Source organism: Pleurodeles waltl, chromosome 4_2 (genome assembly GCF_031143425.1).
Source record: "Pleurodeles waltl isolate 20211129_DDA chromosome 4_2, aPleWal1.hap1.20221129, whole genome shotgun sequence".
NCBI classification, from domain to species: domain Eukaryota; kingdom Metazoa; phylum Chordata; class Amphibia; order Caudata; family Salamandridae; genus Pleurodeles; species Pleurodeles waltl.
In genome coordinates, this window is record NC_090443.1 from 1042318043 (window position 1) to 1042345943 (window position 27901).

At 48.0% G+C, this 27901-nt stretch overlaps 1 protein-coding gene across 1 annotated transcript in view; it reads right to left on the minus strand.

Moving 5' to 3' along the window:
• Nucleotides 1–4065: 4065 nt before the first annotated feature.
• LOC138293688 (NXPE family member 3-like) overlaps nt 4066–27901 on the minus strand; it is a 102842-nt gene continuing 79006 nt past the window's right edge. Inside the window, exon 5 of the mRNA XM_069232996.1 lies at nt 4066–6199. Within this exon, the coding sequence (XP_069089097.1) occupies nt 5673–6199 (527 nt within the window). The 3' untranslated portion in view covers nt 4066–5672. The remainder of the gene's footprint in view (nt 6200–27901) is intronic.

Below are 27901 nucleotides of genomic sequence, written 5' to 3' on the forward strand. Positions count from 1 at the left end.
CCTGAGTGTAGCCTGTAGTGACTGAGGAACAACCACTACCACTAGTGAGGGGGAAGTGGGACTCAGGGGCCTGCCTGTTGAACACTAGAGCCCTGACCTCACGGGCTGTATGTAATATTTGTGTAATCTGCATTTTACTTTGTATTCTGATATAAATACTGCTTTTTCCATAAAAGACAGTATTTAGCTGAACAATCATTTATTGCTGCTATTGAACGCACTTTGAGTTGTCAGCCTGTGTTAATCCCCTGTACCTACTTCCTCTCCGAGAAGCCTTGGGCTGCCCGACCTGCGCTACCAAGAAGAGTTATGGAGTACTTGGCCCAGTTGCTCAGAATCCATAGTTGGTCGGTGCTCGGAACATCATGAGTAAAAAGCCTCAACCCACATGGTTGGTTCCATTAGCTCCTGTTTGTCCAATGGCCCTCTGAACAGGGTACAGACATACTCTTCCTTAGAGAGTGTGTTGTGCTTTTCTTTCCTAGAATACCGCTTTACTAGGGCACACTGCCAAAATGCCTGACCAACCAGTGTTCTTGTCGGGTACGCTTGGTAAGACATTTCCAATCGTGGTAGAGAGGAGGCTTCCCCTACCCCTTTCCCTCTACATAACCCAGAATGAGATTTTGTTTCTGAATCAATTCCTTTGGAGGTGCAATATTACCTCATTACATTAGTCTCACACTCAGATTGTTCGGCAAACTTTGGGGTCAGATCCTAGGCCCCAGGAGACCAATAGTGGTGAACCATAGTTATATAGCAATCTTTGGCACATTAATGTTTAATGTAAATTGATTTCCTTATTTGACATCCAGTGGTGATTTCGAGTGGTGTAGAAAAACGTCAACCACACATTAGTGAATGAGAGAGACTTAGCATATTTTTAAATGGGCAGATCAACTCCCTGCAAACTCAAGTCAAACTATTTTTCATTTCATCCGCACCTTATCCCTGGTAGATTCTAAGACACCTGCAGGGATATTCTAGTTTCTATGTGAGTAGTGGATATTAGGTGCTGTCTGTGGGGGAGGGGCGGAGTAGGTGTCTTCATGAGCTCAACTGTAGTGTTTGGTACTGACCTCTGCCAGGGCTGAATACACATCTACAATTCACATGCTTCATCCAGTCTTCTCTCCAGTAGGATCCTTCTTCCAATTCTACCACAGCATGTGTGCGCTTTCGCCCTGCTGGTTCCTGCACCCCCAATATGTTTGCACGTAAAGAGCACACTGGTGATAAAGCAAGTAACCTGAAGAGCCAGCTCCCCACTGGCAAGAGAGGAGCAGAGTGGAGTGGAGCCATCCTGCATGCATAAACTTTCCATATTTGGCTCACTGGGTACCCTGACGGCAGATGCCCTTGAAGCAAGGATGCCCCTTCAGTTTCACCCAAGTCACCCTACTTCTTCCGATTAAAAAATGTATAGTCCTTGGAGAGTTTTTCATAAAAATCAAACACATCTGGAAGTGAAACTTTTGCCCAGTGGCTCTGAGGTTCATAGATTTTGTTTGCTAGGTTTTGTTGTTGCTCAGCAGCCTTGTTGTAGGTACAAGAAGGAGTTCAACAATATATTATTTTAAATATTAAAAACATTGAATATGCTTTTTCAATATTGAATTTCACCATATAAATTTTTACATCAGTGAAAGGTGGTATCATCCTAAACGTTTGTGAATAGTGATCTGCGTTGAGTGTGAGTTTATATTTTGCCTTTGATTGTTATTGTGACACCTTGACACACTCGGTTAGCCTGACATTTGTGTAATGTGCCCGTCGTGTTGTGTTAAGCACATGGGGTCAGATGTATCAAACATTTTTGCGATCGTAAACGGCCCAACGGGCTTTTTGCGATCGCAAAAATGCGTTTTGGTATGTAACAAGTCCAATTTACGATTTGGTAACTTGTTACCGAATCGCAAATTGGAATTTGCGACTACATACTGATTTGGTATTAGGAAGGGGCGTGTCAAGGGCGTCCCTTCCTAATACCGAATCGCAGAGGTATGTATGATTGTTTTGTGACCATGAATGCGGTCGCAAAACAATCTCAGTTACCACCTTCTCCAAGTCGGTGGTAACCCATTCGCAAAGGCTAAGGGGTCCCCTTGTGAATGCATGCAAAAACTTTCCCACAGACCACTGCCTACTCTTAAAAAATGAAAATATTTGTTATTTTTCATTTTTAAACGCATCCCGTTTTCCTTTAACTCCTGGAGTTTCATACATTCCAATAGCAATTACTTAATTGCGATTCGCAAAAAAACTGAATTAGGTAATCACTATTGGATAACATATAGTTAGGTATTGTATTTATATAGCTTAGGTCTTGCTGGTTGCAGGCCATTAGAGGTGCCTCCAGTGCAGGGGGCTATGGTACATTTAGGGGGTACAAGACCTTTTCTGACCTTCTTTTAGTGTGGTTGTGAGGCCCTTTAGAGGGTGTCACCTTAGGTGATTGCACTCGCCTTTTTGAAAATATTTGTTAACTTGTGTGTAGTTTTTATAATTAATCATTTTCATTTTCTTAGGGAAAAAGCACTGACTGGAAAGAAAATGATTAAATGTTGCTTTTGGATTGTTGAGTTCTGGTTTCTAGCCCCCCCTGCCTACCCTGTTGGAACCTTGGCAGCTGCGCCTCTTTACCCTGAGAGATGAGCGGTAAATATTGGTACTTGGTTCCCAGTTTGACGGCATAGGGGTCCAGGACCCGGTACCCCCATCTGCTTTCTTACAGTCATCGTGAAGTGTTGGGAGGTTTCATAATCTGTTTCATGAGTTTAAGCCGATCTCAGCCTATCCATAAATGGATGTACACATGTACAAAGGGAAACGTCCGGAACGACAACTCCGGAAGAACGATTACATTGTTAACGCAAGCAGAACCACGCTTGCGTTAACAACAACTCCCTTTTTCTCTGTCTTAACCATGCATGTGCTGAACAACGCACATGCATGATTAAGGCAGAGAAAAAGGGAGAGTGCATTGGGAGAGGATGCGGTCAGGTAATTGGGGCTGGGGCAGTGTTGGGGGTAGTTTTCAGGGGTGGGGGTGGATTAAGTGCTTGGGGCTTGGGACAGGGGGGTCGGGGTAATTTGTTTTTTATGGGCGGGGAAAAGGGGGTTGGAGTAGGTTTTTTTTTAGGGGAAGAGGTGGGGGTATCAGAGTAGTTCTGTTTTTAGGGGTGGGGGATCAGGTAGTTCTGTTTTTAGGGGTTGGGGGCGGGGTAGTTTTGTTTTGGGGGTCGGGTACTTTTGTTTTTGGGGGTGGGGGTGGGTAGTTTGGTTTTTGGGGGTGGGCGATCGGGGTAGTTTGGTTTTTGGGGGTAGGGGATCAGGGTAGTTAGGTTTTTGGGGGTGGGGTGGTTTGGTTTTTGGGGGTGGGGGTGGCGGGATCGGGGTAGTTAGGTTTTTGGGGGTGAGGGGTCAGGGTAGTTTTGTTTTTGGTGGCGGGGTGGGGGTCACGTAGTTTTGTTTTTGGGGTGGGGGTGGGGGCATTGAGGTAGTTAGGGTTTTGGGGGTGGGGAGATCGGGGTAATTAGGTTTTGGGGGCGGGGGATTGGGGTAGTTAGGTTTTTAGGGGCGGGGTAAGGGATCGGGGTAGTTTGGTTTTTGGGGGTGGGGGATCAGGTAGTTTTGTTTTTAGGGGCGGGGTGGAGGGGGTCGGTTGTTTTTAGGGTGTGTGGACAAGGTCAGGGAAGGGTTTAGGGCTCAGGGTGGGTGGAAGGTATCCAGGGTAATTTTGTTTTAGGGGTGGAGGGGCTGGGTAGTTTTAGTGTTAGGGTTGGGGTACTTCTGGGCCTTAGGGCATGTGGGGGGGGGTCGCATGCTAGAACCACACATGCCGTTCCCACACATGCCTTTAGTAGGCATGCTTTTACAATGCAAAATCGTTGTAAAGGCATGCGTGGTAAAGACATTTGTGGTAACAACGCGGTCTTTGTTCCGACCACGTTGTTCAGGCATGTGTGGTTCCAACATTCTTTATTCCATCATACATTCATGTACAAAACACAAAAGGGGCCAAGCTGATAAAAAGATTTGAGTTTAACATACATAACACTCCTATGATGGTGATCCCCCATTGCCTTTCAAATTCTTCAACTACTAATAAGTCATGGTTGACGAAGATATGATCAAATCTGCGGATTCACAGCATAATATCATTAAAATCCTGTTTATTTATTTGTAGGTCCGAATATCCTATACATAAATATTATCTGACAAAAATATCATGTTCTTATTGACATATTTTCCCCACTCAGTATAGATTTTCTATTATTAAGCCTAATAGGGCAATATTTCTAGCAGGCCGTATAACAATGTTCGGGTACCACACTGTCCGTGAAAAGATTGCATGTGTAGCCGACCTGCCTATGTATGTAAAAAGCCATAGCACCAACTTTGACCTGTTTTCTGGCAAAAGAACCCAGATTTATAAATAGTCATGACTTAAATCAATTCTGAGGTAGATTTTATTCCCTATAATAAACTATTTGTTATGTCTTTCCACCACCATACTTCTTTACACTTGAGATAGAGCTAAACTGAAAATGGAGTTTGAAAAGATGTCCGGTCCCTGAGCCCCCATTAGGTTTGTACTTAGAGACCACTCTGGCAGTAAAGCTAGTAGCCATATTCATTGGAATACAAGAAAGTTCATCACTCAGACTAATGTTTGGTCCTACTGATGAGTGCAAACCCATTCAGACCCACGCTTGTAATGAACCACTTTCCTAGCTGAAGAAACTCTCTATAATATAGTTTGTACTTGCTGTATATCTCACACATTTTCTTCATTAATAGAATAATGTTCTCCTAGCTCAGAGGCTATAAGCAATCTTCCTGTGAGCACAGCTTGTCTTTATCCCTGGTATCACTTATCCATGTTAACATGGTTTGGGTAGGAGTCTAACAACATCGACTAGGTAGTGAAATAATAAACAGATTTTCACTGTACTCCCTAGGAATTAGCTTTACTTAGACTCGTTCCAATCCAATGGTACTCAGCACACAACTGATCTTCTACAAACCCTTAGGATAACTCAGACATTCATAAATTCATTTATTCTATCCTGTCAGCGGACTTCAGATTGTAGCCAGCACTAGAACATGCTCCATGAAAGAATACAATCACATATACATTCATGCAAAAAACAGACGTATACCTTGTTACATGCACTCCTAATAAGTACAGGCAATTCTCCAACCAGGCGCAAGTTTCTGTACAAGTACCTTTCCTTGCTCTATTCTGTGTATCGACTGCACTAGTCTGAACAGACACCTACTTCAGGCTCAGCAAGCAACTATCATAATCAGTAGGTACAGACCTCTTCACAACACTGAAGGACAAGTGTGCAAGCCGTATCACCATGTTGACCTACCCGTATATGCCGGCCCTCCTCTAATTGACATACCACCTTGTATTGACAACAACTAAACAGAAGTCTGCACGGGGTCCCCATGGCCCAAAAGCAGTCTGAACAGGACTTTCCTAATACTTTGATCCACCATTTAACATGTCTTTCCAGTCCCATCGCTCTTGCAGGACCTATTCTTGACCAGTTTCATTCAGAAATGCTTGCTCCCCCACACAACATCAGTTTTTACAGTGTAACAAGATACTTATAGCTATGCATTGCACTCTTCTGTGTGCTCATGACTCCCTGCCGGGCTCAGCTGGGGCAGATGAAAGAAAGGAACATGTCTATTTCATTTTGGACAATTCTTCGCTGTGGATGAAGGCTCTCCTCAAGGTAGTGACAGGAAGTCATTTCCCAAGCATCTACAATGCCCACCCGCAGTCCAGAAAACATCTTCTGCATTATGAGATCCAGTTGGAGTGACAGCCAGTTGCTGCCGTAGTTATGTCCAGTGTTAGCAGTTTTGAGGACCACTGTGGTCTTGGGGCTCCTCTCCAGGAGGTCCGTCACGGCCCTCCTGATGTTCCTCAGCCGCCGGATGTACACCTCCACCGGAAAGGATGTGAAGTGAGCCCAGAGGTTAATAGCAATCACCATATCAGGTCCCCCACCAAGACCAGCAATGTCATTGGCCATGTAGTGCAGATCAGCTGCCATTATTTTCGCCATCCGAAGAGGTTCCCCATGAGACCTCCACTGCACCAGCAAACCGTTCCTTGCATCAGTCGCCAAAAGGGGCCCCGCGTGGTACTCGACATGCAGATCAATTTTCTGCAGAGCTGCACCATGAAAAAAGAGAGTTACCATGAACATTGATTCCCAACACTAGCCCAGTCAAGGATCATTTCTTAAATCAATACAGATGGGGATGATCACTCATTTTCTTTCATGTGCAGCTGCTTTTGTTATATTTTTGTTGGTACTTGATCATTACATACTACAAACACGTGCACCACTCCTAGCCTCAGCATACTGCAATTTAGCATCGCCTTCACAGTGCATACATTTTGTTGCATAAATAATGACGAATACCCTAGCATTGATAAATAGTTTAGTTCATCAAGGTGGCCTGTCTAAGGGACATTCCAGTGTTACAAGGCCACAGTCTGTATGAATTGTTGCAATTTTTTCACCACATACGCAGCTGTTATCCATTCCAACAATTGTTATGTGTGTGATCCATTTACTTCTTTTTAGGTCTGGCGTTAGCCAAGACCTTTTGATTTCACTAAAATCATATGTATAATATACTTTCATAAAGGGGCTTTTCAGCCACTTTTCGTCATCCATTGGTTTGTTGGTGTGTCATTCACATTTGCTTCTGCCCACTACAGCATGGGGCAGAGGGGGTCAGCCCACTTCAGCCACTGGCTAACTTTACTTTGAGTGACTGCATTTAGCCCTTTCACATGGAGTACCTCTCCACACAAGGTAGTAGCCGTCAGTGTCAGAGTTTTTGTTTTTACTTTTTTTTACATTATTGTTAGACCTCACAGCCTTTGGTTGGTCTTCCCACCAACCTTTTGCCCACCTCCTCCTTTTTTCTGACTTAGTTTTTGCTGCTTTAGGGCTCTGAGCACTTTACCACTGCTATCCTATGCTAAAGTGTATGTGTTCACTCCCCTAAACATGGTAGCATTGGCTTACCTCCAATTGGCATATTTAATTTACTTTTATGTCCCTAGGAAAGTACATTACATGTGCCCAGGAGCTGTGAATTAGATGCTACTTGTGGGCCTGCAGCACTGACTGTGCCACCCACTTAAGTAGCCCTTTACCTTTTCCTCAGGCCTGCCTTTGCAGAGCCTGTGTGTGCAGTTTTAGACTGCTGTTTCAACCAAGCAAACTAACCCTTTTGCCAGACCCACACAATCTCTTTTTATACATTCAAGCCACCCCTAAAGTAGGCCCTTGACAATCCAGAGGGCATGGTGCAATGTATTTAAAATGCAGGACATGTACTTTTATGTTTTGCATGTCCTGGTAGTGAAAAACTCCTAAGCTTGTTTCCACTACAGCAAGGCCTGTGTCTCCCGCAGGATAACATTGTGGAATCACAATTTAAAATCAGAACTTATGGTGAAGTTGCATTTTAAATTTTAATTCTGAAAATGCCATTTGTAGAAAGTTGGTATTTTCCTACTTTGTCCATTTGGTGCCTGCTGCCTGTCTCTGATCACCTGCTGGGGTGGGTGACAGCTGGGCTTTGTGTATTTCCCCCTTGACAGCCACTCACAATGGGAGCTTAAGTGTGACTGGATGGGCCATCCTGGGAGGATAGGGAGGAGCTGGACCCAGCCTCATTTATAGCTGAAAAGGCTGTGTCCTGCCCCCACACAGTGGGCTGCATATGACCTTCTAGTAAGTCTGAGCCAGGGCAGGAAGGGCAGGCCCTCTGTGCACTTCAAAAGCCTGTCCTTGAAGTCTTCCTCACTTCAAAGGCACAACTAGGTATAAGTAGTGGAACTCTGACACCACCAACCAGTATATTTTTGGACCTGTGAAGACTCTGCCAGGAAGGAGTGCTGTTCTTGTGCTGCTAATACAAGGACTGCCACTCTGCTATACTCCGCTTTGCTGGACTCCTGCCTTGCTGTGCTGTCTGCCGTTCCCCTGCCTGGCTGAGAAGGACTGGGCCTGCATCGCTTCAACCCAGAGTGACTCCAAGGGGTTAGTTGGCTGGCCGCCTGATCTGAAGTCTCAAGGACATAAAAGACTTCCAAACAACTTGCTTCTACACTTGGACTCTCAGTGGTGAGTCTTTTCTGCCAAGTGGTGCCACCCCAGTCCTGGACCCTTAGAAGTCAGCCTATGGTGTTTGCTCCAGCAGAACCAACGCAGCCTCTGCTGTGTGGGCAGAATCAATGTATCTCTGCCATTGCTTGGGCAGAACCTACCATTGCCGCTGTTACGTGGACCGGGACATCACCTTCGTAACTGACACTGCGGTGCTTTCTTCGGCACACGGTTCCCTCCTCCCCATCAGTCTTCACAACGAGACCAACACTACACATTTTAGCCTCTGTGCTTATCAGACTTGATGTATCACCTGGACTGAGCTGGAACCCGCACCTCGGCGCCGACGCATCACTATTGCTGCGTGGTGAACATCAACGCATCTCCTTGATTGTGTGTTGAAATTCAGCACATCTCCACAACAGCGTGGTTCGGAACAAACGCAATGCTCTGCAACCATGATTTAAGGTACTTTTGTTCATACGGCCCAATGGAGTCCCTGTATCCGGCCAGCGCTCCATCATAATCAGCCTGAACTTTTAACGTTGTCCCGGTCCAGCACGACCAGATATCCCTTATTGGCGCTTCTAGCGTTTAAGAGCTGTTTTACAGTTTATTCTTTAAAAATTCATAACTCAAGTACTACATATTGGATTTTTGTTGTTTTGGTTTTGTTTTTATTTATTAAATTTAGAGTTATATTATAATTGGTGTGGTATCTTTTTGAGTCACGTTTTTACTGTTTTACTGGATTACGTGTTGCACAAGTACTTTATACGTTGCCTCTAAGTTAAGCCTGACTGCTCTGTGCCAAGCTACCAGAGGGTGAGCACAGGTTAATTTGGGGTTTTCTTGTGCTTTACCCTGACTAGGATTGTGGTCATGCTTCATCAGAGTGCATACCTCTGTCAACCAGAAACCCAAATTTCAACAATTGTTACTTTAGTGTTGCTTTTGTTTGTGGAGTCTGATGTAATAGCAAGAGTTTGTGCCAGATGGGGTCACAGGGCACATTCCAGCTTATTCAGTTCCTGTCTCCTCCCATTGCTGTTGTAAATTCCTGTTTATCCGACTGCTGATTTTTCATACCATCCATACCAGCAGCTCACTTGTTATCTGACTATAAGGGCACTCTGTCTTTCCAAACGTAACTGTCTTTCTTTCTTTCTTTCTTACTTCCTTTCTTTGTTTGTTTGTTTGTTTGTTTCTTTCTTTCTTGCCTTCCCCTTTGTTTCTTTCTCTCTTTCCTTCTTGGCTACTTTCCTTCTTTGCTACTTTCCTCCTTCGCTACTTCCCTCTTTCATTGCTTCTTTCTTTCATCTTTCTTTTTTCCTCCTTCCTTTTCTTGTTTCCTTGGCAACTTACACTTTCATGACTTCTTTCTTTCTTGCCATATTTTCTTTTTCTCTCTTTCTATCCTTCATTTCTTCCCCTTCTCTTTATTGCCTTCATTTTCCCTTCTTTATCCCATTCCTTCTTTGATTCTTACTTTCTCTCTTGTTCTTTCTTTCCCTTCTTTTCTTTCTTTCCCTCCATCCTTCCATCTCCCTTTTTTTCTTCTGTTTTTCCTTCTTCTGTCTTTCCTCTTTCTTTCCTTCTTTGCTGCTTTTCTTGCTTCTCTTTCTATCTTCCCCTTTTTCTTTCTTTCCTTTTTCTTTTGTGCCTTACTCTTTCTTGTCTTCATGCTTTTCTTTTTCTTTCTTTCTTTCTTTTGATCGTTCTTTCTTGGCTTCCTTTTTTCTTGCCTTCCTCTTTTTGTTTGTTCTTTCTTTCATTCTTCCTTTCGTTCTTTCTTTCTCACCTACTTTCCCAAAGGCATGAGGCTGGCTGCAAGTGTCATAGCTATTGTCCATTTTTTAAGTCTGTGTGAGTCAACGCCTTTTTTATTTTACTAAAATTATGTGTTTTACATAGTCCCCTAATAGGGTTTTCAGTCAGACTTAGTCCATTAGTCTGTGGTTCTGTTATTTACATTTTTCCTCCACCCACTCCAGCACGCATCAGGGGGCAAAGTGTCAGACCACTTTAGTCATTGGTTGAGTCAACTATGAGTTGCAGCTTGCTGCCCTTTCACAAGGAGCCAGTCAACACTCAGAGTAGTTCCCGTCAGTGCCAGGGTGTATTATGGCAATGTGTATTTTAGGGACCAAAACAACATTTTTGCCACTAGCCAGTGTTTTTGTTTCAATTGATGAGGGCCCAGCAGCTTCCCAAACAATAAGGTTTCACAAAAACCATGACACAATAAAACAAGAATCGCCAAAAGGCTGACATACAATGCCAGACCTTTTGGCTTTGCCAATACTTGTTACAGTCATGCTGCTGTCTTTCACAGACAGTACTGTATCCCACACTTAAACATACACGCAGGGTGGACTAAGTGTTGGCCATTGCTCATGACTGGCTGGCTTTCTTGTCTAGCTGACAGGAGGGAACTATTTTTTTTAATTCTCAGGTTTCCATTTCATTTCACTTGTAGCACTCCATGGGAGCCCATCATTTTCCTCACTTCCCCCTATCTCTGCCTTCCCGTTCCCAGTGGTCAGCTAAGAATGTACAGCTGTTCCCAGCATCAGCTTTTGTGTTTATTTATAATGAATTTCAGCTACAAGCGATACCAAAGCAAAGAAGCCAGAGTATTACAGGGGACACCGATGGGCATTATGGTGGTTCTTTACCGGGCTAACACCGATTAAACATAAACAAGGTATCATGGTGCAGGAGTGCACATTTACTAATGATTTCTTTTTATTTAATAATGTACTAATCGTTGGTGAATTAACATGTGAAAATGATTGACTTTTGTAAATGGTCACCATAATTCATTTTTGTTCTCTGTCTAAGCAAAACTTCAGTTAAAATCGTAGTTATTTTCCGTTGCTCAATGCTTACAGAAAAGAGTGTGATTAATAGCTTACAAATGTGTATAAATGTGTAAACAGCTACCCCTATAGGGGTTGCTGCATTATGTCTTACAAGGTAAGATTTATTAAGTCATTACACAAGTTTGAATGTTCTATTGTTTGAAATTGTCACTAATACGTGGTTTCTTCCTCGAGGTTGGAAGTAGATGTTGCAAACCGAGACGTTTCTTCCTGAGAAGAGAAGTTTAGACGAGATGGAACAATGGAGTCGCAGACGAGACGGAAGAGGAAAAGTTACTGTTATAATTGTGTCCTAGTTAACATTTATGTCAGCGTACTTTTGATGAACTAATAAGCAATTAATTGGCTGAATTGTAAACCACCCCAGGTACTGACCAATCATAGACTTTTCGAAATTTTATTTAACGATCTGTCACCTGTTCGAGGTTGTTGTAGTGTAGAAGAGAGAGGGACTCTAATGTTCAAATCATATTAGCGATGTGGGTTTACCTGTCAATGTAGGGCCGATCCTGATGGTGCCCCTTGCTGAAGTAGACTGCATGTTGTTGTTCTGTGGGTAATGTATGGAATTGCATTGATATATGTGTCTCTTTTGCTTTGCAGGTACCGGCTGCAACTTATAGTTTAATTGCTGCATAATAACAATGATTTTTTTATAATAACCCGAGCAAGTGTGATTTTTCTAAATTTGTGTTTTTTAATTCTTTTTACATGAAGTCCAACATGTTAATGCTAATTTATCGTTAGTGAGGGAATTTATCTTCACACGCTCATGATTCATATTGACATTCTTTGATCGTTGGCATTGATGTATACATTACCTTTGTTGCCAATTCCCGTGTTATTAATCAGTGTTATAATACTTGAGATAATTTGTTTGATTGCTTTGATTAAACTCAGATATATAAGACGTACTAATCAGCCATTATTGATTCTATATGCTTACCATTTATGTTTGAGAGTTATTTTCATGACATTAGCATTGTTAATGTAGGGAAATAAATTCACAATCCTTCTTAATAAACTGGCGTGGTTATTATTTTGAGGTTTAAGTCCTTGAATATATCGACTATTGTTGATGACTATAGCATCCATTATTGATATCCCCTCAAGCCTATGTCGTGTCGCTCCATTGGCCTATGGTGCAAAATCCACTATTCAGTTTGAAGTAATAGCCAGGATTTCTTTGCACTGCAGCAGTTTTTGGTAAAGTTCCATCCTGTCAGTTGAAGAACATAACTCTAGAATCTAGGGACTTTATCACTTGTCCACATCATGACCACATATGTACCCACTTCTTAATTGCATTTGGAGCAAAGATCACTGTTACCTGGCTAAGTCTATACGTAATGTTCCTGGTCAGGTACACTGTATATACACATTGGTACGGGATGAATTTCAAATTTAGGATTAAGACAGATTTTTGAAAGCTATATTTTGCTCTTTTCCTACTCTTCTAACAAATGAATTTCTTACTTTTAGTTCAGCAGTTGTATGACTTCTGACTCTGGATATGCAATCTTTGTATAATTCTGAAAACAATCTGTACCTTCCTCCACAAACACTCAGGTGGTCATTACAACCCTGGCGGACGGTGTTAAAGCTGCGGTAATACCGGAACAGGCCGGCAGACAAAAAAAGGGAATTATGACCATGGCGGAAACCGCCAACATAGACAGCCACTTTAACACTCCGACCGCCACGGCGGTACAGACAAGCAGCGTGGCGGTCACTGCCAACAGACAGGCGGAAGACAAAGTACCGCCCACAGTATCACAACCCGCCAATCCGCCACCTTTTCCGGGGCGGATTCACCGTGGATAAAAACACGGCAGAAACAGCTTTTGCAATGGGAAAACGCTCAGCTGAACACACTCCACGAGGAAGGAGGCTACCATGGAGCCCGAACTACAAATACTCCCTGCGCTTGTCTTCCTGCTCATCTACGATCACCAGCAACGTAGGCGCCGAAGACAACGGTGAGTACTGCACCTATGACATAGGGGAGGGGGGATGCAAAAGTCAGGGACACACACACGCAACACCCCCAATCCCAACCCGACCCTCGCACACTACAACACACACACCAATGCAGTTCCAAACAGCACAGTAACAACCCCCAACCCTCCCGGGAGAATGCAAAGACAAAATGAAATCAGTTCAAACATTGTAATGTATCAAAATACAGTAACCTACTATATACAGATAGATATACACTTTCCAAATATATACATCACGATTAGTAGTGCAGGTATGCACATTTCAATGTCCGTGGACCACTGGGCCCAAAATGCATGGGCAAGGCCCACACTGGATACCTGTCCACAAACGGAGAGAACACTGCAGGGGCATCAGATAGAAATACAACAGGCACCTCAGGGGGAACGGAAATGGGGGCACCTCAGCCGGATTACAGCACCACACCAGATCCACGACGGGGCTCCATGCCCATTGATGTATCCTGGGGAGTGCAAAGCCACAGTCTCTCAAGTCTCTACAGTGGGTGGGTTGCCCACTGTACCATCCTGGGGAGTGCAAAGCCACAGACTCTCAAGTCTCTACAGTGGGTGGGCTGCCCACTGTACCATGCTGGGGAGTGCGAAGCCACAGTCTCTCAAGTGGATAACAGTCTCCACTGGTTCTGGAGGGGGACTGGTGCCCAGAGTGCTTTATCCTGTGAAGGACAGACAGAGTGGATGCAGGTCTCCACTGGTTCTGGAGGGGGACTGGTGCCCGGAGTGCATCACGCTCCCTGTGACGGTCCCTGTTCCGTCACTGTCCCAGCTGCACATGGGCTAACGATGCTTGATTTGGCGGTGCTTTGCCCTGTTCAGCGGTCTTCACCATGGTGGTCTTTGCCCTGTTCAGCGGTCTTCACCATGTCGGTCTTTGGCCTGTTCAGCGGTGCTTTGCCATGGCGGTGCTTTGCCCTGTTCAGCGGTCTTCACCATGGCGGTCTTTGCCCTGTTCAGCAGTGCTTTGCCATGGCGGTGCTTTGCCCTGTTCAGCGGTCTTCACCATGGCGGTCTTTGCCCTGTTCAGCGGTCTTCACCATGTCGGTCTTTGGCCTGTTCAGCGGTGCTTTGCCATGGCAGTGCTTTGCCCTGTTCAGCGGTCTTCACCATGGCGGTCTTTGCCCTGTTCAGCGGTCTTCACCATGGCGGTCTTTGCCCTGTTCAGCGGTCTTCACCATGTCGGTCTTTGGCCTGTTCAGCGGTGCTTTGCCATGGCAGTGCTTTGCCCTGTTCAGCGGTCTTCACCATGGCGGTCTTTGCCCTGTTCAGCGGTCTTCACCATGGCCGTCTTTGCCCTGTTCAGCAGTGCTTGCCTTTGCTGTCTCTGACCTGTGCAGCGGTGTGTGGCATTACGGTCCCTCAGTGCCCAGCGGGGCTGTGGCTGCCGGGGCCCTCCAGGTCACTGACGCTGGCGGTGGTCTCCTGACCTGTGACGATACTGGTGCCCACCAGGGCACTGACTCTGGCGGTGGTCTCCGGACCTGTGACGATACTGGTGCCCTCCAGGGCACTGACTCCGGCGGTGGTCTCCTGACCTGTGACGATACTGGTGTCCTCCAGGGCACTGACTCCGGCGGTGGTCTCCGGACCTGTGACGATACTGCTGGCGGTGGCGTCCCGGCCGGCAGGGAGGATGGCGGCCTTCTCCGCCGTGCTGCTCTTCCCAGACTTTGGAGCCTTCTTCTGCCCCTTCAACACCATTGGGAGGAGTCACAGCAGACTCAGCACTCCCCCCGGGACCCTTGTGAGCTGTTTTTCCGCCAGGAGTCTTCACCCTCTCCCGTGGGCCACTTTCCAACTTAAGGTGCTTTACAGGGGGTGGACTGGCAGTGCTTTGGCTCCGTGTCACACTGGCTGCCCTGGGGGCCAGTGCACTCCACACACCTTTAACACGCACCACTGGTACCGGACTTTTTTTGGCTGAGGTGCTACTACGGGACCTAGGGGTGGGGATGGTGGGAAAGAGGTCAACGTTGCTGAGGAAGAGTTTCTGACGAACACTGGAATGGGTAGCTGGAGGGGGTCTGGGAGTGGAGGAAGAGGAGGTGGTTGTAGGAGGTGTCACTTTAGGTGATTTGGGTGCAGGTGCAGGTACTGGAGGCTGTCGTGAGGTGGATGGATGTTGGGTGTGTGGGTGCCCGCGTTTGTGTACTTTGGGAGGGGCCGTCACAGACACACTGGGAGTGGACACAGGGGACGTGTAAATGGTAGTGGGGGTGGTGAGTGCAGGTGAGCAGGGTGTGGTGCTGGGTGTTCTGGTGCGAGTCCTAGTGCCCGTAGATGTAGTGCATGCAGGTGAGAGTGTAGAGGACACTGGGAGGGAGGAGGGAGACGACGAGGAGGGGGACACAGTGGAGGCAGTGGATGTTGCTGTTTCTGTATGTGGGTGATGCTTGCGTGAGTGCCTGTGGGATGTGTGGTGCTTATGTTTGCCTGAGCTACTTTTGTGTGTTGGGGTGTGTGCATGCTTGTCTGATGGTGTGCTTGGGATAGGCTGGGGTACAGGGGATTGGGTCTGGGTGGAGGAAGTTGGAGGGGGGAGGCTAGACACAGGGACAATGGCTGCCATCAGTGCTGAGGCCAGAGATTGCAGGGTTCGATGAAGGGCAGCCTGACCAGAATGAATGCCCTCCAGGAATGCATTACCGTGTTGCAACTCCCTTTCTACACCCTGGATGGCATTCACAATGGTAGACTGCCCAACAGTGAGTGACCTGAGGAGGTCAATGGCCTCCTCACTGTGGGCAGCAGGGGTGACTGGAGCAGGGCCTGAGGTGCCTGGGGCGAAGGTGATGCCCACCCTCCTGGGTGAGCGGGCACGGGCCAAAGACTGAGAGGCTGCTGGGAAGGCGGTGCTGGTAGGGGGGTGGCGGCTGTACCTGTAGAAGTGGGGGGCACAGATGGTGCTGCCACCGCAAGGGAGCTCCCATCGGCGGACAAGTCCGTGTCACTGTTTGGTGATCCGGTGACCGACGTGAAGCTCCCCTCGCCCTCTATCCCACTGGTGTATTCAGAGTCTGTGGTGTGGCCCTCCATGGCCATGTGGGATGCAGCTCCCTCGTGCTCCGGGGCCACTGTACCTCCGCCTGATGGTGCTGATGCACAAAAGAACAGGGAGAGCACAAAAAGGGGGGGGGGGCGACAGAAGAAAGACAGGTTGAGTGCATGGCTTACCGCTACCATTGGCGGACAATACAGACACAGCAGCCCCCTACACTACACCGTGCCCTTGGCCTCTACAGATGCAATTCCTGGGATCTGGCCTACACGGCTATGGTGGACATCTGCACACATAGATGACACAGAGGCATGTATACCTGTACTTGGCACTCTACAGAGGTGGGGTGGAGTGCCACATGGCACGCATTACGGAGGGGCCTAGCCTACCTAACTCGCCCTGGCCTAGGGGAACCCACAGCCCTCCTCCCCCACCCAGACCCCTCCACTGTCCGCAGAATGATGTTGTACTCACCCCCTTGTGTCTGCTGTGATGCCCTCAAGCGCCCATCCAACTCAGGGTAGGCCCCCGCCAGGATCCGGAACATCAGGGGGGTCATGGTGCGATGGGCACCCCTCCCACGTTGGGAGGCCATCCCCAGCTGAGCCTCCGCCGTCTTCTTGCTCCAGCGGCGAATGTCCTCCCATCTTTTACGGCAGTGGGTGCCCCGTCTCTGGTGGACCCCCAGGGTCCGGACGTCCTTGGCGATGGCATGCCAAATGTCCTTCTTCTGGTGGGCCCTGACCTACATGACGTGTACAGGGGAGGAAGAGAAGTCATTAACAAGTGCACCGTCGAAGTGAGTGGCCCCCATCCCTACCCTTGCCATGTGGCACATGCATTCACAGTCCTTCATGGTCGCTTAACTCCGCCCCCTTGCTACTGACATCCAGCCCTCTCCACCCAGCATAGCCCATACAACGTGCTCCCTGTGTACTTACCTGTTTAAGGACAGTAGAGTAGCGTGTACTGGGGGAGGACCCCGTCGACTAGCTTCTCCAACTCCTGAGCAGTGAAGGCAGGGGCCCTTTCCCCAGACGCAGCAGCCATTGTCTCTTCCAGACCGAGGTCACAGCAGCACTTGCAGTATAGGTCCTCTCCTGTCGAAGATAGGGTATCGAGTGATTAAACAGATAGAAAATGACAGTCATGTCCGCGGCGGTGACGTCCGCGGCGGTGCGTATCATCACCGCCGGCGCACTTCCTCATTGGCTCCTGGGACCCATAGGGTCCAATGTTAACCCATGCAGCATTGCACCGCGGTCTACGACTGCCTGCCGCAACGGTGTACAACGCCAGCGCAGATACCTCACACCCCATTGTCCCACTTTAGAGGTCAGGCAGCCGCCATTTCAGGGGCCCACATGGCTTCATTTACTACTGCGTCACACATACCTAGGCCTACACTCAACACACATACAGGATGAGTTTTGTATTTGGTGTCGTGTTCTGTGTAGTTGTGGGTACATACCTGGGATTTTGTTGACTCTGTGGTCGCTGTTGTCCTTCTTAGGCACCGTCAGCTGGGACATTTGAGGAGATGGTGGAATCCTCCGGTGTACCGACCGCTGGTGGACCTGTTAACAATGAAGGAGCGACATTTGATCATCACCTACAGGTTTGACCGTGCCACAATCCAGGAACTGTGTACCCAGTTGGAGCCAGACCTGATCTCACCAATCCGCCATCCCACAGGAATACCCCCTGACGTGCAGGTGCTATCAGTGCTCCATTTCCTTGCAAGTGGATCATTTCAAACAACAGTGGCCATGGCATCAGGGATGTCCCAGCCTATGTTTTCCAACGTGCTGTCCAGAGTGTTGTCTGCCCTGCTGAAACACGTGAGGAGCTACATCGTTTTCCCTCAGGTGGAGGATTTGGCTACAGTGAAGAGTGACTTCTATGCCCCAGGACATATCCCCAACATCATAGGTGCTATTGATGGCACCCATGTAGCTCTGGTCCCCCCACGCAGGAGTGAACAGGTGTACAGGAACCGGAAGAGATATCATTCCATGAATGTACAGATGGTATGTTTGGCAGACCAGTACATCTCTCAGGTGAATGCTATGTTCCCTAACTCAGTGCATGATGCCTACATCCTGCGGAATAGCAGCATCCCGTTTGTGATGGGTCAACTCCAGAGGCACCGTGTGTGGCTATTAGGGGACTCTGGTTACCCCAACCTGTCCTGGCTATTGACCCCAGTGAGGAATCCCTGGACCAGGGCAGAGGAACGCTACAATGAGGCCCATGGTCGGACTAGGAGGGTGATCGAACGCACCTGCGGCCTCCTGAAGGCCAGGTTCAGGTGCCTCCATATGAAAGGTGGTTCCCTATTCTACTCACCAAGGAAGGTGTGCCAGATCATCATCGCCTGCTCCATGCTTCACAATCTTGCTTTGTGACGCCAGGTGCCTTTTCTGCAGGAGGATGGTCCAGATGACGGTGCTGTGGCAGCTGTGGAGCCTGTGGACAGTGATGAAGATGAAGCTGAGGAAGAAGACATAGACAACAGGGAGTTAGTCATACAGCAATATTTCCAGAGACACACAGGTGAGAACAATTTTTTTACTATCACATTCACTTTCACACTTCTACCTCTATCCTGTCTGTCAATTAGTAGCAGTATATGGTAACTGAGTTGTACATTTCCATTACGGTTTCACAGATGTGGTTACCAACATTTGTCATCTGCTTGCATCCTTCATGGACTTGTGATGTGTGATATAGGTATGTTGACATTACATTTTCGAACGGATTTTGCCATTGTCATAGTTAATACACATTTTCATAATCACAGACTGACTCCAGATTGTTTTGTGGTTCCAGGGTGTTTATTGAAGTGCTAATTATTGGAGGGGGTGGCAAAATGGTGATGGGTGATGGTGGAGGAATGTCCATGGCAGAGTCCAGTCTATTAGTCACACAGGTGCATTGCCCATATGGGCATAGGAAGTGGAGCTGGGGCAGTTCCAATCTGGACAGGGTAACAAAGTGGGACAGAGGGAGGACAATCAGGGTGGTCTCATTTCCTGGCGGGGGTCTTGCCATCTTGCTCTGTCCTGTTCCTGGATCTCAGGGACCGCTTGCGGGGTGGTTCTCCGTCTGCAGGGGTGGGGTGCTGGTGTGGTGGTCCTGTGGCGGGGCGTCCTGTCCACTAGCGCCAGCAGAGGTGGTGGGCAGTTCATCATCCATGCTAGTGTCAGGGGCCCCTTGGAGTGCCACGGTGTCCCTCATGGTCTTTTGTATGTCCTTCAGCACCCCTACGATTGTGCCCAGGGCGGAGCTGATGGTTCTAAGATCCTCCCTGAACCCAAAATACTGTTTGTCCTGCAGGCGCTGGGTCTCCTGAAACTTGGCCAGGACCGTCGCCATCGTCTACTGGGAGTGGTGGTATGCTCCCATGATAGAGGAGAGGGCCTCGTGGAGAGTGGGTTTCCTTGGCCTGTCCGCCCCCTGTCTCACAGCAGCCCTCCCAGTTCCCCTGTGTTCCTGTGCCTCTGTCCCCTGGACCGTGTGCCCACTACCACTGCCCCCAGGTCCCTGTTGTTGTTGGGGTGGTGGGTTACCCTGGGTTCCCTGTAGTGGTGGACACACCGCTGATTGACGTGTCCTGGGTACGGAGGTATGGGCCCGCTGGGTGGGTGCTGTGCTGGTGTTACCAGAGGGTGGAAGGTCAGTGTTGTGCTGTGCCTGTGCAAGGGGAACCGACTGTCCCGAGGCCCACGATGGTCCGGGCTGGTCATCTGGATCCAGTGGCCAGAGCTGCTGTCATCACTGGGGGCCTCTTCTGTGGGTGGGGTAGAGAAGTCTGGACCCTCCTGTGTGGTGACGTTGGGTAGTGGTCCTGCAGGGGTATAAAAGCATGATTATTGCATGTGTGTGTGTCATGGTGTGCAATGGGTGGGTGAGCGTGTACCCCAGTGCTAGCATTCCAGTGTGGGGGCTTGTGTGATGATGGTTGGGGGGGTGTTAAGGGTATGTGCTGTGGGCATGCTTTAGTGAGGGGTGACCATGCTTTGGTGTTGCATGCAGGGCTTGGTGTTGGGATGTGTGGTTTGTGTTATGAGTACATTAGTGAAGATTTGGCGTGATAGGGGAGGGGGTGAGGGTGGGGGTGTGAGATAGCATGCAGGTAGGGTGGGGGATATGATAGTTAAGATTTGACTTACCAGTGTCCATTCCTCCACCGACTCCTCCGAGGCCCTCAGGATGCATGATGGTCAAGACCTGCTCCTCCCATGTTGTTAGTTGTGGGGGAGGAGGTGGGGGTCCGCCGCCAGTCCGCTGAATCGCGTTGTTGTGCCTGGTTATCACGGAACGCACCTTCCCCCGTAGGTCGTTCCACCTCTTCCGGATGTCCTCCCGATTTCTTGGATGCTGTCCCACATCGTGGACCCTGTCGACGATTCTTCGCCATAGCTCCATCTTCCTGGCTATGGAGGTGTGCTGCACCTGTGCTCCAAATAGCTGAGGCTCTACCCGTAGGATTTCCTCCACCATAACCCTGAGCTCCTCCTCGGAAAACCCGGGGTGTCTTTGGCGTGACATGGGGTGGTGTAGGTGATGTGTGGGGTGGTGTATGTGTTGATGAGTGTGGTGATGTGTGGTGGTGTGGGGTGTTTTGAGCGTGGATGTTGTATGGGTGATGGTGTTGTGTGCCTCTGTGTGGTGGGGTTGTCTATTGCTGTTGTCTCTCTCTGGCCTTCTTTCAGATTAATTGGTCGTAGGGGTTTGTGGGTGATGTGGGTGTGTGTTTTATATAGTGTTGGGTGTGTGGGAGTGGTGTTTGTATGTGTATCAGGTGTGTGTATTTGGAATTGTCCAATGTGGCTGTGTTTTGGAGATGTGTGTGTATTTTGAGCGCGGCGGTGTGTACCGCCAATGGAATACCGTGGTTGAAAGACTGCCCGTGGATTCGTGAGTCTTAATAGCATGGGCGTGTTTCTGTTGGCGTGACGGTGGAGGTTTTGTTTTCGCCAGTTTATCACTGACCTTTGGTGTCGCGGAGTTGTGTGGGTGTCTGAATTTCAGCGTATTCCGAGATGTGGTTCATAATAGATGTGGCGGAATTCCACGGCCGCAGCAGTGTGTTGGCGGTCTTCTGTACGGTGGTAAGCGGCTTTTACCGCCAATGTTGTAATGACCCCCTCAGTGTTTATTCCTATCCTGTGTAATTCAGGCATCTGATCAGAACCCACCTTTGCCCAGTCCTCCAGATCGGTTTCTGGACGTTCTTGTTGTACGTTCACGAGTAATGTCCAGATATACCATTGTGGAGTGGATGACCATGCGGTCTGTTCGCTCAGTTATGTGCTCATTGTCATGGACCACGTGCCTGCTCTCAGACTGGTGGGTCAGTTGTCCCTCACGACTCTAGTGTAGCAGCAGTGTCCCCACTCCTCCAGGTCCCTTCCTGTTAAGCTCCTCTGATCAAGGTTCAGGGGGCAAAGCACACACTCTTATGTGCTGACAGCCTTTGTATAAGTCGTCCAGAGGAATGCTTGTGGCCAAACATTGCTGAGGTGCCGAACCCAATGCTAATTGGCTTGTGCAGCTCTGTACCCATTCTGAGCCTGAGACAAGGGGCCCCACAGTCCAGGCGGGGGTCCCGGTGTTAAAGTGGTTATTATATTTATATGAAATGTACATTCCATACCTCACTCATGGGATACAAGTAACTACTTTGGGCTCGATGATTGCTTTAGAGCCCACCTCTGAATTGTTTCTGAAGAACTTTAGGGCCATATGTACAAAAGGATTTAGCATTTCTTAACAGACAGAATTGCAATTTTGGTCTGTTAAGAAATGCTACATTTCCTTTCCATATGAACAAAGGCAGATAGGGAATCGCTAAATGCAATTTCTACCTGTGGTAGGCTAATGTACACGAGCGTATATAGAAACTGATTCAGAGAAATAGTAGAGGGGTCTTATACTGTAAGTTTTATTCTCTGTTGTATTTTCACAGAAAATTCACTTTGTTCAGTATTTATACTTTTCTAGGTCTATTTGGTTCTTCCTGGTATAGGTCCTTATTACGTTCTTCTTTCTTCCTTAGGTTCTTTCGCCGGTCTGTCCTGATGGTCTTCACACTCGGATTCCGGGAGCATGGAGGAAAGAAAGAAACGGGTAAGTCCTTCTGTGGGATCGGGGAGTTAATATTGTGCTCAAAAAATGGGGAAAAAGGAAGCAAGCAGGGTGGGTCGGTGGGGATGTGTCACAGAGGAGAGGTTGGGGTTCTTTTGGTGACGGTACAATTCCTTAATCTCTTCCCTCCTTTCCTTTTGTGACTCAGTGACCCTCTTTCCCTTTTCTCCCACCTCCCTGGTTCCCTTCCCCAGTGCCCTCCGGTCCCCGTGACCCTCTCGTCCCCAGGAGGGACCGTACCTTCCAAAGCCACGACCCTCCGGGGCCGTGGCGGGAATCTCGCGTCTTCTGTGTCTTTCCAGCCTCCAATGTCTGGTCACCCGCTCTGTTGAAGGGGTCCTGTGTCTTCGGGGGTTCCGTCTCCTGTGCGACTTCTCCTACGGTCGGCGTCCTCTCTGTGGCGTCCCGATCGTTAGAATCGTTGTCCGTCGTCTTTTCAACCTCCCGAACCAGGAAGTTGACGCTGCTGCCGCAGCGTAGCATCCCCTCGTTGCCAGGGAAGCGCAGCGTCGTATCGATGCAGCCGGCGGAATGATGGCGGATCAGAGGTAGCAGAGACGCGGTCTCCGAGACCCGTCTACAGCCCCTTCCCATGATCGGGACTGCTCGAGTACCGAGGAGGAAGAGGGAGGAAACCGTGAGAGGTAGTCGGTGGGACCCTGTTGGGAGCCAGGAACGTGGCGTACCTGGAATGTAAATGGTTGAAGTTCTAGGAACCATCGCAATATTCGAGAGTTAGAGTCTTTGTGGGAGGCAAGCCACGTGAGAGGGGCATGGTCGGTGTAGAGGACAAAGGATCTACCCAAAAGATAATATTGCAGGGATTCAATCGCCCAATTAATGGCGAGACATTCTTTTTCAATAGTAGGGTAGTGGGTCTCCCTAGGAAACAGTTTTCTACTTATAAAGACCACAGGGTGGTCGAACCCCTCATCATCGGGCTGAGTGAGTATAGCCCCGAGACCAACGTCTGAGGCATCAGTATACAGGTGGAAGGTTTTCGAAAAATCAGGACATTTTAATATTGGGTCCGTGGTAAGGGATTGTTTCAACCATTCAAAACTACAGTTTTGGGTTTCGGTGAATTGTGCGAGTTTCATGGGGTTTTGTTTGGTCAATAGGTCAGTCAGAGGAGCTGCAATGGTCGAATAATTGGGGATGAATCGTCGATAGTACCCCACTAAGCCTAGGAATGATCGTAAATCTTTCTTCGTTTTGGGTTTAGCTGCTTGGAGAATAGCCTCAACTTTAGTTTTCTGTGGTTGAAGAGTGCCGTTCCCTATTATGTACCCGAGGTATGAGATTTCAGTGTTCCCTAATATACACTTTTTAGGGTTGGCTGTTAATCCGGCCTCTGTTAACGCAGAAAAGATCTCATGAAGATGGTGTAAGTGATCGTGCCAGGTCTCACTAAAGATAACAATGTCATCTAGGTATGCTGCGGTAAAGGTCTGGTATGGTTTTAAGATTTGATCCATCAGGCGCTGAAATGTCGCGGGGTGCCATGAAGACCAAAAGGTAAAACTGTGAATTGATAGAGACCGGACGAGGTTGAGAAGGCTGTTTTTTCCTTAGCGTCCGGGTTAAGGGGAATCTGCCAATACCCCTTTGTCAAGTCAAGAGTGGATAAGTATCGGGCCTTCCCTAATTTTTCCAAGATGTCGTCGACTCTGGGGTTAGGGTATGTATCGAATAAAGAGATATCATTGAGTTTGCGAAAATCGATACAAAATCTAATTGACCCGTCGGGTTTTGGGACCAATACTACAGGGGAATTCCAAGGACTGGTAGAGGGCTCAATGACACCTAGTGCTAACATTTTTTTGATTTCGTCTTCGATTATGGGCTTCCGTGCTTCAGGTGTGCGATAAGGACGAAGACGTACTATGTGTCCTATAGGGGTTTTAATATCGTGGCGGATCAGCATAGTTTTACCCGGTTTTTCTGAAAAGAAATGGGGATGTTGTTCTATAAGTGAATATAGTTGATTTTTCTCAGTGTCTGTGAGGGTCCTATTAATACCGGGTTTTACATCGGGATTTGTTGTTCTTAGCGGGTACAGGTCTATTTCAAGTTCTTTGCATGGTGAGACAAAACAACCAGTGGCTGTTTGTCCCTCTGCCTCTTCTGTAGATCTCCATTGTTTTAGTAAATTTATATGGTAAATCTGGGTTTTCCTCGGGTGGGTGTTTACCTCTACGAGGTAGGTAACCGGAGAGACTGCTCTTACCACCCTATAGGGGCCTTGCCACTTAGCGATTAGTTTATGGTCAGACGTGTGCCGCATTATGAGGACCTGATCATTTGGGAGGAAAGAGCGTAATTTGCTTCCCTTGTCAGAGTAAGTTTTTTGTTGGGTTTGGGCCATCGCTAAATGTTTATGGACATCTTCCCACAGGTTTTGTAATTGACTTTTTAATTGGTGGACATATTCAAGCAGGGGTTTCCCTTCCTCCTGTTCCTCCTCCCATGTCTCAGCGGCCATGTCTAAGAGACAACGCGGTTGTCTCCCGAATACTAATTCAAACGGGCTGTGTCCCGTAGAGGACTGTTCGTGTGTACGTATGGCATACGGGACCAAGGGAAGTTTCTGATCCCAGTTGCGACCGGACTCGTCTATAGTTTTCCGCAACAATGTCTTGATAGTACGATTATATCGTTCTACCAATCCGTCTGTCTGGGGGTGGTAGACCGAAGTCTTTAGCTGGGTGATTCCTAAAGTCTGACATATTTGTCTCATGAGCTTTGACATAAAGGGCGTACCCTGATCTGTCAGGATTTCCTGGGGGAAACCTGTTCGGGAAAAAACTGTTATCATGGCTTGTGCTACTGTTTTTGTTGTCATACTGGACAAGGGAATGGCTTTGGGGTATCTAGTCGCGTAGTCTACTATAACTAGAATGTAGGTGTGTCCTTTAGAGGAGGGAAGCAAAGGACCAACTAGGTCCATACCCACCCTGCTAAAAGGGATATCAATGATGGGTAACGGGTATAGAGGTGCTTTTCGGGGCATTCCTGGTTCAGTTAACTGGCATCTAGGACATTGGGAGCAATATCTTCTTATCTGGGCATAGACCCCGGGCCAATAAAATCTACGCATGAGATATTCTTCAGTTTTTTCCCGGCCATAATGGCCTCCCCCGGGTTGGTTATGGGCCAGAAATAATACTTGGGCTCTATATGGCTCCGGGACTACTAACTGCTGCTTAGTTTCTCCCGTGACAGTTGTGGTTATGCGATAAAGGAGGTTTTTCTTGACAAGAAAATAAGGACCCACCTCATTGGTGATCTCTGTTTTGGCCGAGTTCCATGCGTGTGAAAGGGTACGGTCTTCTCTCTGACTGGTCCGAAAGGACATGGGCGTGCTGCTAATTTCTGCCACTATCTTAGGGTCTCCCTCAGTCCCTCGGGTTTCGTGATATCGAGCTTTCTCGTGTCTTTTCTCTGTTCGAGTGAGCTTCTTCCGGTTGGGAGGGCCTTCAATGGTGGCATTGGAGAAAGGGGCTTCGCTCCACCAGTCTGGGAGTATGTTATGGACGGGTGTCTGGTCTAGGAGATTGTAGAATCGGACATAGTCAGTTCCTATACTGCAATCTTCGATTAGTCGATCCATAACCCCTATTGGGACCAGATCTTGAAAGGGGCCCCATTCCACTTTGACCACTGAAAGGGGATAATTTCCTTTGTCTCCATGTATACAACAGATAGAGACCCACTGATCTGTGGCCAGGGTATTAAGTTTGATTAGGTCTTTCCGGATTACTGATTGGCTACATCCTGAGTCGATTAATGCAGAGATGGCCTGTCCATTTATCTTAACAACGTATTTAAATTTCTCATTCCCCTTCCCTGTACAGAGAACCCTACGACGAGTGACCCCGATTTCCATGGGTTCTGGGCCTTCTGGCTTCCTAGGACATATCCTTGCAATATGGCCCCATTCTCCGCAGTGGAAACATTGTGGGGACTGCATAGGGTGATGTTCCACTGGTTTAGGGAACCGGGCTTCTTCCGGAAGGTATCTGGGCACGGGTTTTGGTGGAGGTGTGGGGTTCTTTTGGAAGGGCCTTGGTGATAAGGGTTTGGTTTCTGTAGAGCGATGGTAAGCGCAGGCTAGGTCGATAGCGACCTCAGTGTCCACCTTTGGGTGTTGCCGGATCCAGTTCTTAGTACTAGGGGGTAAGGAATCCAAATATTGTTCCAAGATAATAGTCTTAATGACATCCTCCCGGGTGGTCCCTATGGGACCCAGCCATTTCAAAGCCAAGTCCTTCACCCGGAAGTAGAAGGAGCGAGGGTCTTCGTTCGTACTCCACTTTATTTTCCGGAACTTTAACTGACAGTATTCCGTATCGTGGCCTACTCGTGCAAGAATACTTTTTTTAATCTCTTTATAAGGGGTAGTACCGTCCGGATTGGCGGATTGATAGGCTGTCTGTAGGAACCCAGTAAGTAGGGGTGCCACATACTGACCCCATCGGTCCTCAGGCCATTGAGCGGATGAGGCTACCCGCTCAAAGTTGGTGAAAAAAGAGTCTGGGTCCTCGCCTTCCTGATATTTTTGTAGGACCGAGCTAGGGACGTTTGGATGTACTTTACTGGCCGCTATTGTATCGGTCAACTTTTGTAATGCGGTTTCATGTACCAATTGATTACTGGCTAAAATCGTAGCCTGACTCTTTAGGGCCGATTGTAAAGCTTCCCTGTCCTCCTTAGCCTCTCTTTGATGTGCTTCCCACACCAACTGCCGATGTCTTTGTCCTTCTGCGAGTTGTTTAATCATGTCCTCAAGTGTTGGAGATTCGCTCATGATGGATACCGCTCGTTAGCCTATCCAGGGAACCGGATCCCACTTCTGACACCACTGTGGTAGGCTAATGTACACGAGCGTATATAGAAACTGATTCAGAGAAATAGTAGAGGGGTCTTATACTGTACGTTTTATTCTCTGTTGTATTTTCACAGAAAATTCACTTTGTTCGGTATTTATACTTTTCTAGGTCTATTTGGTTCTTCCTGGTATAGGTCCTTATTACGTTCTTCTTTCTTCCTTAGGTTCTTTCGCCGGTCTGTCCTGATGGTGGGAAAGCGGACTTCACACTTGGATTCCGGGAGCATGGAGGAAAGAAAGAAACAGGTAAGTCCTTCTGTGGGATCGGGGAGTTATTATAGTGCTCAAAAAATGGGGAAAAAGGAAGCAAGCAGGGTGGGGATGTGTCACAGCAGAAAGGTTGGGGTTCTTTTGGTGATGGTACAATTCCTTAATCTCTTCCCTCCTTTCCTTTTGTGACTCAGTGACCCTCTTTTCCTTTTCTCCCGCCTCCCTGGTTCCCTTCCCCAGTGCCCTCCGTTCCCCGTGACCCTCTCGTCCTTAGGAGGGACCGTACCTTCCAAAGCCACGACCCTCCGGGGCCGTGGCGGGAATCTCGTGTCTTCTATGTCTTTCCAGCCTCCAACGTCTGGTCACCCGCTCTGTTGAAGGGGTCCTGCGTCTTCGGGGGTTCCGTCTCCTGTGCGACTTCTCCTACGGTCGGCGTCCTCTCTGTGGCGTCCCAATCGTTAGAATCGTTGTCCGTCGTTTTTTCAACCTCCCGAACCAGGAAGTTGACGCTGCTGCCGCGGCATAGCGTCCCCTCGTTGCCAGGGAAGCGCAGCGTCGTATCGATGCAGCTGGCGGAATGATGGCGGATCCGA